Raw genomic sequence first — 13,312 nt, 5'->3', positions numbered from 1 at the left:
GCATATATGCATATATATACCTATTATCACACAAAGATACACAGATTTTTATTTTTGAAAAAGTCATCCTGTTTCACTTCAAAAATTCACTAAACAAAATTACATATGGTGAGCAAACAGTGTTCTTTTTGAACCATCTTTTCAAAAGTTACTAAACTTACTTTAATATACACAATATTTATCGGATATTTTAGAAACTGAAGAACTAGCAAAAGCTCAACAACTCTATCACAATTATATAACACCACTATACACTCTCAGTTCCATCTAGAGTAATGTACCTGCTTGTATACCTTCCTGCTCATAGTTTTCAAGTATTGACAAAAGCAGAAGCAATGTCAAAATAGATTCTCCTCCAAGAAAAATAAATGCCATGAGGGTCAGCACTTTTTTCATACAAAACATTAAATAGCAATTTGTATCTAAATAGGCAACACACCTCCAAAAATAACACAACACTTCACAAAACACATTTCAAAGGTACTAGCTTTGGCTTAAACCACTCCATACAGCTATTGATCAAATCAGTACACAGAAAAACCTTATTACAAAATCTATGGTCCTTTCCTACTCTGCAAATGACAGACATTTCAGGACACCACAGCTCTACCTTTAATTTCCTCCAAATACACGTGGCAGAGTAATGAGAAATATCAAACTTTTCACTTAATTTCTGAAGAACGTTGTACCTTTTGGAGACTATGTTCTTGAAATTTAAAAAATTAAAATAAAAACCACTCAAGAAATGAAACAGAGATCCAGAAGCTTTTCTTCAAAAACATAAAACCTTCAAGTAATATGTTCTTATAAAATTACACAGGTACATACAAACATACCTGTGTCTAGCATCTACTGCAAGAGAGTAAAGCCAGTTTTGGAGCAATGACTTCAAATTTGATACATCAATTCACATCTAGTTCTAGCTCACCTTTACTAATTTGAAAGTATAATACACTTCAACAAAACCCTTGGAGAAAGACTGAAACGGCCTAAAACATCAAACTAAAGATCCATATAACTTCAAGGTAAAGTGAAACTCATATCTACCTCTCAAAATATTAAAACATGCTTGCACCTACCTTGGCCTTGTCCATTTCCTTGCTGACCCCAGAGGATCACAGTCACCATTAGCAGTTCCGGAGTCCATGTCCACATTCTTCTAGTAACACTTCCTTGTCTTCTGGTCATTGCATTTTAAACTCTGCATAATTAGTGGGGTAGGCATGAAGAGTATAGTAAATTACAACCTTAAAATGTAACACCATTCAAATCCCCTATCTAATATACAATGTGTATTTTAAAAGTACCCTGTTTACAAGGAGATATATTTGAAAATCATATCTCTCTTTGGGATTCTAACAATGATGATTAATATGAAAACTCACTCATCTTTAACCTCATATTCTAAACATTCATCTGAATGATATTTTTCAATAGCAGTCTGCAAAATAGGCCATTAAACCTGTGAATATTTTAAAAACATTACCAAAACATCTGAAAATCAGTCAGGCAAAAAATTATATGGGACACTAGTTATAACTTGTTGAGGTAAATTGATACATGTCATCTCATGCACACATACAAAAATGAATTTTCAACACATTTATGTAAGTTTAGCCTAAGTATCTCATAAAATATATTTTTAATTTGATAGTATTCTACTTATATAGGTACCTTTAACTACATGGATTTATCATGTACACAAAACTAGTCTTGTATACTTAAAATGGAGAATATATGGAAATCACAAAACATTTGCAATTCCAATTTCAGATATATGTATATAAACCATAGGAACTATCATACAGAGATGAAATATAATATCTTTTTTTTATAATAAAATATTCTTGAATGTTTGCTTTGACACTGTTGTTAATAATGAAAAATTAAAATGCTTAAATGTCCACCAAATAGGTGTTATTTATTAATATAATTGAATGATATATGATAGGTAAAATGAATAAACTTAAGCCATGTGTAACAACATAGATAAATGTCAAAATTTAAAAGTTGAGCAAAAATAGCAAGTTGCAGAACAAGTTCAATACTATAATACTATATATTTTATATGCAAAAGAAAAAATTTTTAAATTATATATTTTTGCATCTGCATAAATATGTACTTCATAAAAATGGTAAACACCTCCACAGTGCAAATTAGGAAATTACAAGATTACAATTTAAATAGTTATCAAGAGGGGTGCCGGGGTGGCTCAGCCGGTTGAACTTCTAACTTGATCTCAGCTCATCATGATCTCAGGGTCCTGTGATCAAACCCTGTGCTGGGCTCCCTGCTCAGCAGGGAATCTGCTTGATATTCTCTCTATCTCTGCCTCCCCCCACAAAATAAATTAATTAATTAAAATAAATAAATAAAATAGTTTTCAAGAGGAAACTTCACTTAAAGATTACCCCAGATCCCAATTTTTCCACAATTGACAAAATATGGAGCTAAGGAAAGTGAATTTAATGATTTCCAGAATAAGCCCTGTATTCAAAATTCTGCATAATCATAATTCTAGCAAACTTGGAGGGAAATCTTGGCATCTAGAACTTCTTCTCCCTTTCTCCCACATTAAGAAAGAGGAGGACTTAATTACTTATTTTGTATTACTTGTATTACTTCATTTCAGACTCACAATATCAGAGCTAAAGGAAAATTTAAGGACCATCTAACCCATTCTCATTTTATTTTATTTTTTAAGATTTATATATTTATTTATTTGAGGGGGGAGGGGCAGAGGAAGAAGGGGCTAGAATCTCAGACTCCACATTCAGTGTGGAGCCCCATACCAGGCTTAATCTTACAACCATGAAATCACCACCTGAGCCAAAATCAAGAGTCAGGCATTCAACCAACTGCACCACCTACCCTCCCCAAACCCATCTTGTTCATTTTAAATGAGTAAACAGTCCAAGAGGTTGTAATGACATCTCCAAACTGAAGTGTAATAATACAATGATGACAGAAGATGATAGTATTAGCACTAATATTTCCTGAAAATTTTTAAAATTCTACATCATTTTACTGTGCTAAATACCTTGTATTTGTCTCATTTAGTTCATAGAAACTCTACAAAGAAAGCAATTTAAAAATCACTACTTCAAAGCACAGAAAACAGAAGCTCAGAGAAAAGCCACACAATTCCTAAATCAGATGATTTGTAGCTAACATTGTTGTGACTTGAGCCAAAACTGAGTGACTTCAGAGCCTATGCTCTGAACAATGGATTACTAAGCAGAAATGTAGCCCTAGATATAGCTACAGTCAGTAATCAATCATTCCAAAAAGGATATGAGAAGGAAAAAGATCTCCCGCATATTGAACCTCACATATTCATTCCAAATAAACATCTTCAGATTGAAAATCATTAAAACATCAATTGAATGATTACAGTTAATCTCTAAAAGAACCATTTCCAGAGAAATTTGGGATGTCCAGGGCAAATTTCAACCCCCTGCCAACATACATTAACATTATTATTAATTTTACATTGAAGAATAAGAGGAGTAATATTATGCAAGAGCAAAGGTGATGTTTGGTTATTTGTTTAGGGAGCAGGGTAGGAGATCGTTGTCAAAGACCAGCCCTAGTGGAGGTGGTGGTGGGGTGATAGATACATGTATACATTCTTTTAACCACTACTACACAGATCTTTGTCTCCCTCTAATCATTGCATAACCATTTTTATCTGGTACAGCAATGTCAAAATTCAGATTTAAATCACCCTTCAATGGCTTTGGCAAATTTATTGTTAATATTTCCTGGACTGCTAGCCTACACACAGTACTCAATTTAAATGGTGCCTTTTTTGGTGGTTCAGCCGTTGAACATCAGCCTTCGGCTCAGGGCATGATCCTAGGGTCCAGGGATCAGGTACAGGGATCGGGTACACGGGTGGAGCCTGCTTTACCCTCTGCCTATGTTTCTGCCTCTCTCTGTGTGTCTCTCATGAATAAATAAATAAAATCTTTAAATAAATAAATGGTGCCTTTTAAAAAATACATATATTCTACACAAATTCGAGGCAGTATTTGAAAAATCTAAAAACTCTCTTCAGAAGGGACTGGCACGTAAAACACTATTTCCACTATATATTTTAGTAAAATTTTAAAAAGCAGATGCCTTTCGAATTGTTGTTATAATCAAAAGAAAATGAACCCTTCCCCTCTGAGTTGATGTTTATGGAAAACTAATATTTTATAAATGCCAAGTTACTATGTCATCTATATGCTGTTCCTACCATTCTATGAGTACAAGAATCATAACTTTATGAAACTTTCATATAAAGTGCTCACATAATGTAAAATCAATATTTCTATGAAAGAAAAACAAAATAACTAAAAAAGAGTATGTTAGATGAACCAGAAAATAAAGTAACATTTACCATAAAAACATGCCATGGAATTCTCTAAATCTTTTTTTTTTAATCTTTTTTATAACACTCTTTTCATGCATTTAACAATATAAAATATATGAGAAATATTGGCTTTATTTTAAGTACTTTTACCTGTTACTTGTTACTCTTTAAAGATTAGAGTAAGTCCTAACTGAGTCCATTGTGGATAATTGAGTCCATTGTGCTCTTCTGTCATAAAATAGATTTGCTATTCCCTAAGCAGAGAATACCTTAAACCTTCAGATTGATAATGACTATATATAGTGTTCATATGACTACTTTAATGTTGAAAGTTACCAAAAAAAAAGTAGACGTTGAGAATATATTGTATGTTATTTCTTGTTATACATAACAGCAAAATTAGTTGGGTTGTGCAAGGATTTGGGAGCAAATGGCACTATGAGATGGTGTCACAGGGTACTGAGGCTTCACAGTATATTTACAGATGTTGCTCTGTCAAATGATGCCTGCAGTGATAGCCCTTAGTCTGAGCGAGGGAGGTACGTACTAGGGAGGTACCAACTAGGGAGGGGAGCCCTAAATTAAGAATCCTCACTGTAGAACACTTACCTTCAAACAAGTGGAAGTCTCCATTACAGACCATCCCTGAATTGTCTCTGCATCTTCTAAAACCTTATGCCCTCTCCCAGTAGTTTCAATTCTCTTCCATGCCATTTGGTAGACCTGACCAGCCATCGTAAATTGTACATACATATGAAATTTTTTCTTAAGTGAAATCTATTTCTGAATCCAGGTAAGTAATGCCCCCAGACTTGTCATTCCATTGTCATCTATAAGCAGTAGTTCTGGTCAGCTTTTATAGCAGCTCTTATAGCAGCTTTTTTAAAACAAACAAAAACAAAACAAAAACCTCTTCTCTGGAACAAAGTTTCCTTACAAGTCCCTCTCTTGGCAATAGTCCTCTTTCCTGAAGTTCTTCTCAAGTGAGAGAGTTGGTCTGTGCCAACAAGCCTCCAGGCTGATTCTCCTTTTGCTTAACTTCTCCATTAAAAAGCAACCTCTCTGATCACCCTTTTAAAACTAGAGACTAAAGAATCAAATGGGATCAGGAAGTGACCATAGCTCACAGGTCATCAATTCCTCTTCTCAGCATATTATAGGAACACAATCTAAGCCAGAAAAACATAGAGCCCATTACAGCTCTCGAGTTCCAGTTATTAACATTGATTTTTTTCAATGGGAAATTTTCATTAGAAGCCATCACATGACTTACATTCAGTAATAACTTAGATTAAGATATATATTGGAGCCTCACTTTAACATTGTCCTTGGACTCGGTGCCAAAGTCATTTTTAAAAGGACCCTTTTTGACATTAGTATATTCTTACAGGTAGGATCTACCTCAATCCAAAGTATATCTGGTATGCAATGGTGATGGCCAAAGGCCTATATAATCCAAATTAATACTGCAATATATGTAAATGTAAGTATACATATAATTCATGAATATATTTATATATATTTACTCTATTTTTCAACAGGCTAAAACTTGAAAGCTGAAAATCTTACTCTAGACCACCATGCTTTAGAATAAAAAGCCCGGCAGTGATAAGAAACTTAGATACCAGCACTGTTTGATATTTTTGATGAATTAATTAATCTCTTTAAGTATGTAACAAGTGAAAAAAATCTCCAAAATTCCTGTAAGCTATAAACCATTAAAATTATACTGTGTCATTAGTTGAGGGGACACTGATAAATCATTTGTCATTGGCTTTTTTAAAACACAAACATCTTAAAATGTAATAACATACAATTCTGTCCCAAAATGTTGGTCCACAAACATTCTGCCTCAGAATAAGGCAGATATCTGGTAAAATGTATAGTCCTACATAACACTGTGGACACAGTGACTCAGAACCTCTGAGATGAAGAGATGAAGCCTTGGAATATACACGGTAATAAATCCTCCAAAAGGCTAGTTTTTAGTCATAAGTTAGTAATTGCTGGTTTATACCATCACACTTAAAAATTATACATAGATTTAATAGAAATCCACTCTTTCTAACCTTAATGATAGAAAGCTTTATATTCAGACTGACTTTTCAGAAAAATGAAACATAAAATATTGACTAATCACCTTTGTCTAATTTTAAATAAATATTATTAAGAGACTCAAAACAAGTTTAGCAGTAATCTCTCTATAGCTTGAGATCCCAAAGGAACCACAGGGGCCTAAAATCTCCCCCAGAGAGGCTGAGTGATTTATCTTCTGAAACACTGTGGAATTACTGAAGTAGCATAAGACGATTGCTGCATCGTGATATCCTCTCAAGTTTACTTAAAGATAAATCATCCCCAGGCTAGATTCTTTGACCTCATTAGGGTAGAACAAGAAGACTCTGAGCTTTGGAAACTAAAGGAAGTGAACAGTCCATGGACACAACTGGATCTAGTGATCTTAAATTGATTAATGAATCCAACACATACATGTCAGATATTATGCTAGTTATTAAACCACACTGATCAACAAGTTAGCCAGGGTCCCTACACTCTTAGAGCTTGCATTCTACAGAGAAAGTCAAGGGCAGAAACCTAATTAAACAAAGAAAATAAATCATTATAAAATGTGTTCATATGCAAAATCAAACAAAGAACTGGATGGAAAACAAGAGTACGGGGGACATCTAATAGAGGAGATTTTAACCACTTCTTTCGGGTGATAATATTTAAGCTTAGATCTGAAAACAACAAGAGTTAGCTTTGCATACAGTGGGAAGAGTCTCTTAGGAAATGAAATGAGAATTTTCAAGGGCCCTAATATGAGGACTATCTTGGCACGTGGAAGTAAATGAAAGCTATGAATCCCATTGGACTGAAGCAGGAAGAAAAGACTGACGTGATGTGACTAAAAGATAAGAAGACGTGAAATTATACAGAGCTATATTGGTAATGGCATAGAATGTGGGTTTTAGTCCCAGTACATTAGAAAAGTAGGAAGAGATATGAACTGATAAATATTTTAAGATATCACTTTGGTTTCTATGTTGCTAATAAGGAGTTAAGAATAAAATTAGGTAGACTAATGATGAGATAGGATAATAGAATAGGTAAGAAAAGATCTGAATCTGGCTAGACTGAACATTATAAATAAAAATAAGTGACAAAATTCTAGATATATTTGGAAACAATATTTTTAAATGAATGTTCAACTGGGTATCATGGAATAGAGAGGGAAAACACAAATATGACCTTTAAGCTTCTAGCTTATTTACCTGAATGGTTGGCAGAGCCATTTCCTAGGACATGTTTTCTCTGAAGTATCCATATGCTGCCATCAAGTAAGGCACGGACTTTCAGAGGTAAAATCTGGGACAAGCTCTAAAACTGGAAATTGCTAGCTCTTTAGTAGGGAAATGGTGTTTAGAGCTGAGAGAGTATGTATGTGTATAAAGAGCAGAGATTAGGATGGCGCCCAAAGAAATATCAATATTTAGTAGTAATGAGTAGAGGAATAGAAACACATTTCCATATTAACAGTGGGGAAATGGACCTTAGGATATTTGCAAGGGAGTGCTACAGATGAACCATGACATCTGAACTCAAAACAGTGGAAAATGAAGACAGCAGAATACACACGAATTGTAAAGGAACAACAAAAACTGTGGCCTAGGATAAATGTTAATGAAGATGAAGAACTGTTAGAATGAGAATACCTGAGCAAATGAGTTAAAAGAGGACTGATGTCCAGATGGTGGAATATTTGCCATTAAGATCTTGATGGTACACACACTGGTACAGAAACAGTAGATTTGACCATGAAGTGGTAACTAAAGTGGAGAAAGGATAAAAAGCAATGGAGATAAGGACGTCAAGAAGTGGAGTGAACAGGGGACTTTGATGGTCGTTCCATCTGGATGCTGAAGTCATTGAAAATGGCAACAGGACTTAGCTGAAGAAGATTCCAAAAAAAGACCTAAAGCCTTAACTAAATGACAAGAGTGACCAGGAGATCTGTTGATATCAACAAGACAAAAAGAACATGATCAATATTTTCAAAGCATTTTTGTTTCAAAGGAACAGTATGACTTGCAACAGGGAGAGAAATTAGCAATATGAAAGTTATAATGAAGAACAAGAACAACTGCTGGACATAAGGCTTGTGGAGGGTGATAAAAAGACCAATCTCTATTTGTGAAGGCGACTGGGAAAGTTAGCCTATGGTGTCAACCAAGTTTCATTTCAAGAGAATTAAAAAGGCAATTTGAACTTAGCAACAATCACTTTTAACAGTTTTCAGTAGCTTAGTATATTACGTAAAATCAAGATTTAACGCAAAGTTATAAATTCCAATGTCATAACATCTCAGAATTGTCCAAACCACATAATTCTAAGTTTCTCTCTATACTGTCCACTATCTTATTCAGTAAACAGTGCACTAAAACACACACACACACACACACACACACACAGAAACTCAAGTGTGCATGTCTTATTTAGCTGCATATGTCATTTTGAACTATATTCAAAGTAAACAAATCATACCATAACCTTCAATAATGGAGACTTTGAGGAATTAGAACATGGCTTTCTATAAAAGAAGTTAGCCTAAGTACAAGAAAACAGAAAAAAAGTCCCGCTTTGGAAGCCGACTTAGCTGAGTCATGCTTTGCAACCAGCAGGCACCAAAAAAAAAGCAGTACAAGACTGGTAGAGCCCTTTAAAGGAAGTGGAAGACACCTATCTGTGAGGTTCAACTCTTAAATGCCTGGTCAAGATATAGCAACTGGATGAGAGTTCAAATTTTATAAAGATGAGCACTTGTTAAACTGAAAGATCTAAGAAGACATAGGAAGATACAGTGTCTATACCTTTGGATAGATAACTTCCTTTCTACAAAAATATCTTGCATCTTCCTATTGTTGTTTTTTCTTTAAAAGAGCTAACTTAGAAATAAAAACTATGAAATTAGAAAAAAGGCTATGAGATGTGTGTGGGTGAGTATGCATTTGCCAAAGATCATTCAGACTATCTTCTAACTATAGACTTCAAGCAAGACAAATATACAGCATTTTACTTCAGGGCAAGCTGCAATAAGTGAAAAAAATAAGAATTTTTTAAATCAATATTGAATATTTCCCATAGTTCTGAGCATCTAGAGTCCAAGTAATCAATCTCTTTGTTACACTTAGCCATCATGGCATTCCAGAAATTCCATAAGACACTTTTTCCGTGTAGATTTGGAAAAGAGAATGGGGGAAAAATCCTTTGTTGTGCTCTGTATTCTATGTGCAACATAGATTTTGTGCTACATGCTAGTGTTAGATTGTGATTACCTATAACTCTATGTGAAAAGGTAGCTTAATGAGCAATAGTCTTGAAGTTAATAAGCCTGACACTGGTTGGCTCAGTTACTAATTGGGTAAGTGACCTTGTACTGTTATTTAACCTCTCTAAGATAAATTATCTATGGTGATAAATTGAAGAGGCTCAATTCCCTCCACAGGTGACAGTTATGTTGATTTCAGTCTATTTATATCCTGTTTAACTGCAAGTTGGACAACATAGAACTTTCTTTCTAGACTTCACAATTCCACAGGACCCCTTACACTTGTCTTTTCCAACCTCAAAATATACAGAGGGCAGCCCAAGTGGCTCAGAGGCTTAGCACTATCTTCAGCCCAGGGCATGATCCTGGAGACCCAGGATCGGGTCCTATGTCAGGCTCCCTGCGTGGAGCCTGCTTCTTCCCTCTGCCTGCTTCTCCTTCTGCCTGTATCTCTGCCTCTCTCTCTGTCTAATGAATAAATAAACAAAATCTTAAAAAAAAAAAAAAAAAGGAAATACAAAGGAATAAAAAAGGACTCTTTTCCAATTTAGCAGGAACTATCTGAACTAAATGAATGTATGTAATGTTCATTATTTTAATATATAAGATACATTCAAGCAGTTCCATGAAGTTCTAAGCTCATTAAAAGGCCTTGATATGGAATGTTGAGAAGATGGTCACCTCTCTTCATTCCCATCTTCCAGTTGCCTTCAATGCCTTGAAGATGATTTGCAGTCAAAAATTAGAATCCGGAGAGAGCTAACCTAAATGAGGAATCAGGCTAATTTCTCAGTAAGAGTGTTCTAGAATAATAAATGCATTTCTGGTCAAAGCACTGGGATTCTGGAAATAACCATTTTCATAATGAGGCACAGGAACTGTGACTGTAAAAAGTTGGTATATGATATCTGCCAAGTTCAAATGAGCTTCATTTGAAGGGCCTTCTACTAGGGCCACGTATAATGACTCAAATTAGTGAACTTAAAAATTGTTTTAAAATGCTTGATGGAGACATTTCAAATTATGATCTGAGATTTATCACTCATACTTTTGCTGAATTCAATGTGCTACCAAGATTTAATCAGATTAATCAAATACCATAAACTGAAACATACTCTTCCTTACAATCATTTTAAGAACTTTTAAACAGCTCAAACCTAAAAGATATGCTTTTAGTAATAATTTACTGGAGTTCATAAGTTTTATTTAATGTAGTTGTTTAGAGGTATTTTTAACAAAGTTATTTGTAAAATTAAGACATTTTTTAAGAAATATTCTGGGGGGAGTTACTTAACTTACTAAAGATAATTTCAATTTATGAATCCAATGCCATTAATCATAAGCTAAAGAAAATGTAATTGTAAAACTTCATGAGAAGTAATATTTGTTACAAAGTTGTATCATTTGTTCAATTGGATATACTTCATATTACTGGGAAATTTTAAGAATTTCATTTCTTGGTCAGCAAAGCCTTTATTCCCTGGATGAATATCATACTCCCCACAGATATAATGATCGACATATTTGTCAGATTTGTCTGCTGGTTTACAAAAGATAAAGGAAAATAAAATGTAAAGATGCACTGTTTAAAACTTTCATCAAAAAGAACATTCTTTCAGTTTTAAGAAAACATGACTGAGCTTTCTGACCTATTATCAAATTAGAGATGTTGAGCAAATACAACCTTTCATAATCCTATTTTCTTTTAATCCTATTGTTCTGAAAAACTGTCAGGTATCATCAATTTTACAACTTTGCTTTTTCTCAGCAGCTTATCTATCACCTTTTTTTTTTTTTTAAGATTTTATGTCATTATTCTGTGTGAGACACACAGAGAAAGGCAGAGACAGGAAGAGAGGAGAAGCAGGCTTCATGAAGGGAGCCTGGTGTGGGACTTGATCCTGGAGCTCTAGGATCACTCTCTGAGCCAAAGGCAGATGCCCAACCACTGAGCCATCCAGGCATCCACATCTAACACTTTTGTCACACTTTTCAACTGTTTCTACCACTGAACTAGGTGAATGTATTATTAGAGTGGGTAGTAGAAATTGGATTATCAGTGGAATATCCTATTTCCCCCTATTCTGGTCTTCAAATAACTCAAGCTCTCCTCACAACCCTAACTTTTATCAGGGGCACTAGTCCAAGTGACCCTGGATGATGATGGTACTCTTAAAGTAAAATTATTAATGATTTTACAATGCCAGAAAGATTATAGGATTATCCAATACAGCCTTGAATTCACCATCCAAGCCTCACATCATCAGAGGACATTTTTATGACTTTGCTAGCCTTCAAAACACACTTCTTTTTTAAACCTACATATCATTTGTATACATAAATAAAACAGTTCATCTCTCTACATTCTCACTATTCTGAGATGATAAAGGACTTTCTTAAGAAAATTAATTCTCAATTCTTCCCTTAAATGTTCACTCAATTCTACAACAACCATCTATAGCAAAAAAAAAAAAAATGTGGTTTAAATGTGTTAGTTTCTCCTTTTTAAGATCATATTTATTCATTCGTTCATGAGAGACACAGAGAGAGAGAGGCAGAGACATAGGCAGAGGGAGAAGCAGGCTCCCTGTGGGGAGCCTGATGCAGAACTTGATCTCAGGACCCCAGAATCATGACTGGAGCCAAAGGCAGACATTCAACCACTGAGCCACCTAGATGTCCCTAAAGGTGTTAGTTTCTTATTGCTGCTATCACAAATTAACACAAACTCAGTGGCTTAAAACAACATAAATTTATTTTCTTATAGTTCTATAGATCAGAAATCCAAAATGACTTTTACTGAGATAAAATCAAGTCATTTTCCAGGCTATGTTACTTCTAGAGGCTTTGGGGAGGGAATCATATGAGAAGTTGAATATATTCTGTCTCCATCCACAAAACTTATTACTCCAACCTCTTCTCTTCTTCAATCATCTCATCTCCTTCTAGTATGATCTTCTGTTCTCCCCCTTTATAAGGTATTTTATGTTTATACTGAACCTACACAAATAGTTAAAGATAATCTCTGCATTTTAAGGTCAGGTGATGCAAAATTTTAATTCTACCTGCAACCTTAACCACCCCTCCTTGCTATGTAACACAACATATTCACAGGTTCTGGGGATTAGGATGTAGACCTCTTTGTAAAGACATTATTCTACCTACTAAACAACTGGGAAAAGGTAAAATTATGTATAATGCACTGCTAACTCTGGCAATGAAATATTATATTACATAAAAGTCTATCACAAATTATTTTTAAAAGTTTTAGCTACTAGATTATTGATCAGTTGTAGTATATTCCAGAAAAATCTCATGTTCTTGATGTTAACCCATCACACACAAATAAATGGTCTTATTAAGATTAAAAAGGAATATTCAAGGCAACTAGAGAATAGAAAAGGAACTATAGTTGCTATACCTCAAGAGGTCTGGTTTCTGAATATTATAACCCTAGCAATATGTGCACATATGCCAAATTCCTTTCCAACATACTCTGGATGCTAGTTCCCTATTTACCAAATACCTTTATTCTCATCACTACTTACCTAAAGTCCTATTTTCTTTAAAGCTTATCTTCATTAACATTTTTCCTCTTTCCCCCCACCCTTATTTTTCTTTC

At 34.4% G+C, this 13,312-nt stretch overlaps 1 protein-coding gene across 1 annotated transcript in view; it reads right to left on the bottom strand.

Moving 5' to 3' along the window:
• Positions 1-13,312, bottom strand: part of ROBO2 (roundabout guidance receptor 2) — a 1,676,347-nt gene that overhangs the window by 1,650,936 nt on the left and 12,099 nt on the right. The window contains exon 2 of the mRNA XM_041734856.1: positions 1,080-1,201. Within this exon, the coding sequence (XP_041590790.1) occupies positions 1,080-1,188 (109 nt within the window). The 5' untranslated portion in view covers positions 1,189-1,201. The remainder of the gene's footprint in view (positions 1-1,079; positions 1,202-13,312) is intronic.

Source organism: Vulpes lagopus, chromosome 20 (genome assembly GCF_018345385.1).
Source record: "Vulpes lagopus strain Blue_001 chromosome 20, ASM1834538v1, whole genome shotgun sequence".
Classification (NCBI taxonomy): Eukaryota; Metazoa; Chordata; class Mammalia; order Carnivora; family Canidae; genus Vulpes; species Vulpes lagopus.
The sequence above is the reverse complement of the archived record's forward strand: the minus strand, read 5'-3'. Positions and strand labels throughout refer to the sequence as shown.